Source organism: Mycetomoellerius zeteki, unplaced genomic scaffold (genome assembly GCF_001594055.1).
Source record: "Mycetomoellerius zeteki isolate Tzet28-1 unplaced genomic scaffold, Tzet1.0 scaffold1367, whole genome shotgun sequence".
NCBI classification, from domain to species: Eukaryota; Metazoa; Arthropoda; class Insecta; order Hymenoptera; family Formicidae; genus Mycetomoellerius; species Mycetomoellerius zeteki.
The window spans coordinates 7,753-12,633 of NW_017256306.1; the positions used below are offsets into that span (position 1 = coordinate 7,753).

The following is a 4,881-nucleotide window of genomic DNA, read 5'->3' on the forward strand; positions in this document are numbered from 1 at the left end:
ATTAAAGATCTTAATAAAAATAAATATTAAACATATAAAATGTTTGCAGTTAAATATAATAATATATTAAAATATGAATGGAAATAAATATAAGCGTGTTTATAATTTTTGAACATAGTTTTATTATTTTACAAAACATACATTATTTTACAAAACATATTTTACAAAACATACATATTATATATACTAAAACTATGAAATTTTACACAATCTTAATAATAATTAATGCTATTGATGATGGAATAAAATAAGTTTTGTGTATTTTTGACGAATATAATCGTCTTTGCTAGACATATTTTTGGCTTCATAAAACAATCTTACATCAATATATAATGATATAATATGTTTACACAATTGTATTCTATGATTATCGAATATTTCCTGAGTTAATATGTGATCTTGCATGGTACTGTTAGAAAATGGAGACGATAATTTACTAAGTACGGTATTTGTTAAAAATTGTTTAATATATATTTTTTTTAATTCATTCATGTACTGCCGAATTGTTGATTCTGATATTTTACAAATAATGCAAATATCATCAGATGGTTTTAAATATGGCCCTCTATTTTTAAGTTCTGATAATAAAGGCATTTTTTCACCTACTAACTGGTTTTTACATATTTCACAATTTATAATGTTGTACAGTCTATTACAAATATATCCTGCTATATATTGAACTATATTGTCTACATATGGTGTTAGCTGCCACATTGTTTTCACATAGTCATGATCAAAAGTTAATATTTCTTTATCGAAGTTTTCCATGTCTTCATTTACTATGGGACATTTAATTTTTTTTGGATTCGATGTTGCATGCAAAATTTCGAAACTATCAGAAAGACAATTAACTGGTATCAAACTGTTTTATTTCATGCCTGATTAATAGACATTTGTATGCACTTTTTACTTATAGAGCATTAGGATTGTTATTAAATCCTCCATGACTCCTTATAGCACTAAAATATGTTTCAAGAAAATCTTAAGATAATTTATATGTTAACAAATATGTCATCCCGAAAGTCTTTAAACGAAAAAATAAAGGAAATATATTTCTTAAACATATAATTAGTCCAAGGAAACCAATTTTTCTACCAGATTGTAATATGGGAATGCCATTCGCGTCCTCTAATGTATTAATATAATATATTCTTCAAAGTATTTAGCATGTGTTTGTAGTTGTGCATAATTTTCAGAAGTTAGTGGTGTTTTAAACTTATGACGAGAAAATTTATTGTTACAATTTAAAATATCACCCATGTTATTGAAATTTAGACAAAACCCAGCAGTTGGTTTGCAATTAGCAAATTGACTATTTATTGTAGAGTCTGGTAACTTTAATAAAAACATTAATGAATTGTATACACTTTCACTTAAAGTTTGTATTGCTAACTTAACATTCATTCTATTATTTTTATAATAAATATGTTTATTAGTGAGTTTATTTGCAGCTTTCAAGCCTTCTTTTTGTTGTAATTTGTGAAGATTAATTATATGAACCCATTCAATTCTTTCCACTTGATGTTCTCAAAATTTGTTTGTCGCCTAAAGTACTTCTCACTAATTTTATCATGTGACAGAAATCATAAAACACGTAACATATGTCTAATGTAACAGGATTTATAAAGAATGGCTTGAAATTTTCTCCATATTGCAAATTTGCACCCAAAGCAGTACACATACTAATGTTACTTGAAACACCATCAAAAGTTATGGAAAAAACTTTACAATTTATTTTATTCAATTGTTCAAATGCAAGTGTTAATAAATTCGCGCGTTCTGAACCATTTAATGATGAACCAATTAATGATCTTATTAAAAAATATCCAATTGGAACTTTCCAATTATCATTTAGAGATACCGCCATAAACACTAATATGTTATTAGCAGCAAGAGCAGAATCGTTATCATCTTCTACAATACCATATTCTATACTACCGTGAAATCTTTTTTTATCATAAATCATCTCTTCCTTTATTGACATTTCATCTATAACTAAATTAATAATAACAGGTTTAGAATTATCATTATTGCGTAATGCAATGGCATTTAATGCTTCTGTTGTGAAACCTGGAGATCCATCAATTACATGATACCAATTTCGTATCGTGGAAGGATTTGGTAACAAGTTATTCCACGAATCTCGTACATACTTATATGCTTTAGGTGAATAAAAGTGCAATGTTAATACAAAGCTACGAATTTCAGGAGAATAAGTACCACCTTTTCTTATTTTTCTTGATATTATCGCCTTCATACTTTCTGGTAATGTATTCTAAATATAAAGAAAATAATTTAAGCAAGTTTATAATGCTTATTTCATTGTTTTTAAGTTGCACCTAGAAAACATTAAACGGTAAATTGATTTATTCTATAACATATAATTACTTTCTTGCCAACCCAATACATAAAGAAAAGTTGCATACAAAATACGTTTTGATTATAGAAGATGGATGCAATGTAAAGAGAAGTCTTGAAATTATTTTTACTTTTTGTGTCAGGAATAATTGGGCAGTATATAATGACTATGAATACAGATTAATGTTGCTAATAAATTGGTTAGTCTAAAATTTATGATAATTTCTTTTGTTATACATTTAAGGACCGATTGTTCCATCTTCAGATAAATTGTGACAATTTATCTAATGACTAAACAAAAGAGTAAAAGAGTAAGAAAATAAGAAAATAAGAGTAAACTTAAAGTTTATCGAAAGATGAAACAACTCAACCTAAGAAAAAATATTCCATATATTATTACCCCATATTATCCATAACATACCATTAAATGATCTCCAACATCTTCAGAAATTAATGTTGATTCTTTCAAATGAGATACTAGTTCTTGCAATGTAACAATTCGCTTTCGAAGTCTTCTGTTTTCATCTTGTAAATCTTTGATTTGTTTGCTTTTCTTTTGATCCATTTGTTTAATGAAACTAATTACTCTTCTCGTTCTTTTTGGTGTACTAACGTCACTAGTATTAATTTCTGAAATATATCTTGGCTTTGCAAACAAACGTTTTCGAGGAGGAGAAATGTTCTCTTTAGAAACTAAAAATATAAAATATTTATCATAAAAATAATACTTATTTTCTTTTATAATCAGTATACGTATTTCTATTTCTACATAATTTATATTTAACTTACATGAATAATCAGTGGAAACTTCGGATATTGGCTGAACTTCATCATCAAAATCCATTTCATTAGGTACAATTGGAGATGTAATATTCACTTTAGATAAATTTGACATACTAGTACTTTCTATTATTGGCACTGAAAGAATAAAATATTTATCACAAAAATGACGTTTATGTTATTTCCTCTTACAATCAATGTCAATCATATTTTTATTTCTACATAATTTATATTTAACTTACATGAATGATAAGTCGAAGCTTCCGATACTGAATGAACAGCGTTAGCACAATCCATTATATTAGAATTGGAGATGTTCACTTCAGATGATTTCGATGTATTAACTGTAGTACTTTTTATTGTTGACACATTTGATAATTCAATTGAGTGATTTGGTATAGCTATAGTGGGTATAGCCCCAGGAGGTAATCTGTTCAATGCAACTAAATTATCAGGTAATTCAAAGTGATGTGAGCAAATATAAATATGGGATACATCTTTTTCATGCAATCCGCAAGCGTCGATCCATTTTTTACGTACTTCTGGTGTTTTCGGAAATCTAAAAAGAATAATTTAATTTTTATTAACTATTGTAATCGGACATGTACTTTCATCATTTGTAATTAAACTTACTTATGTAAAGAAATCTTTTCATCCTCTGTGCTTTTTCTTTTACCTAAATAACAAGATCGCGGCATTATTTCCTTTTTTTAACTAATACTTTTAGATAAGCAAAATAACAAACTTCACTATTGAACACGTCGGACACAATAAACGTAATAAAATATGATAAAATAGGTTGGGAACACGCGCATGCGCATTGCGAAAGTACACGAATTGTGGGAGTGAGAAGCGATCGTCTGCACCGTGATGTTTTCGGTAGCTCTTAATTGCCGTTAGCAATATAGTAGTATTACATATATGGTATAACCATACCTAGAGTGGGTATAAAGAGAGTGAAGCCAATTAACCGGAAGTCGCCATTTTACGACAAATATTTATTACGTAATTCCTTATCCTAACCTTTTCTTTTTCTAACGTCGTCTTCCTCTAACTAATAGTTAATCGTAAAATGGCGGAACCAATCAGGAAGGAGAACCAGGATTGGCTTTACTCTCTTTATACCACTCTAATCATACCCAGTAGCGACACTGAACTTTTTTAGTGGGCTGCAATTTTTATTGCGCATGTGTACATTTGTGCGTTTTGTATACTTAGGAATATGGCGGATGTATTAGGAGCTTAACAGAAATTCAAATTTAAAAGGCTGTCCCGTCATAGCTCTATTGTATACTCTATTGTATACTCCATTAAAGTAAAATATTTATTACAATTAGGAGAAGGGTTTGGTTTACCGGTTAACAAAAATAATTTAGACAGAACTACAGTGAAGTTCATAAAACAGATTGAATGTAATATAAATGGTCGCCCAAATGATATAACTAATTTTGTTAGACATAATTCAACAACTATACTAGAAAAATTTCAGAAAGATTTTCCAATAAATAAACCTAACGATAAATTACTCTATGATTGGCAAATGATCACTAAAGATTTTTTTAAAAACCATCCTAATGTATTAATCATTGAAGCTGACAAGGGGAATGTCACTGTTGCTCTAAATAAAGATAACTATGTCGAAAAAATGGAGGAGATTTTATCAGATAAGGATACTTACGAAATTATTAACAAAGATCCAACTAAGAAAGTTACTAGTGACTTGCGTTCCTTGTTGGTTAGATG

At 28.3% G+C, this 4,881-nt stretch overlaps 1 protein-coding gene across 1 annotated transcript; it reads right to left on the reverse strand.

Moving 5' to 3' along the window:
* Positions 1-2,525: 2,525 nt before the first annotated feature.
* LOC108731766 (uncharacterized) lies at positions 2,526-3,836 on the reverse strand. Its single transcript, XM_018462272.1, has 5 exons — positions 3,772-3,836; positions 3,381-3,697; positions 3,148-3,276; positions 2,780-3,051; positions 2,526-2,564 (listed from the first exon to the last, which is right to left on the reverse strand). The coding sequence occupies exons 1-5, from the start codon at positions 3,834-3,836 to the stop codon at positions 2,526-2,528; spliced, it is 822 nt and encodes a 273-aa protein (XP_018317774.1).
* Positions 3,837-4,881: the final 1,045 nt, after the last annotated feature.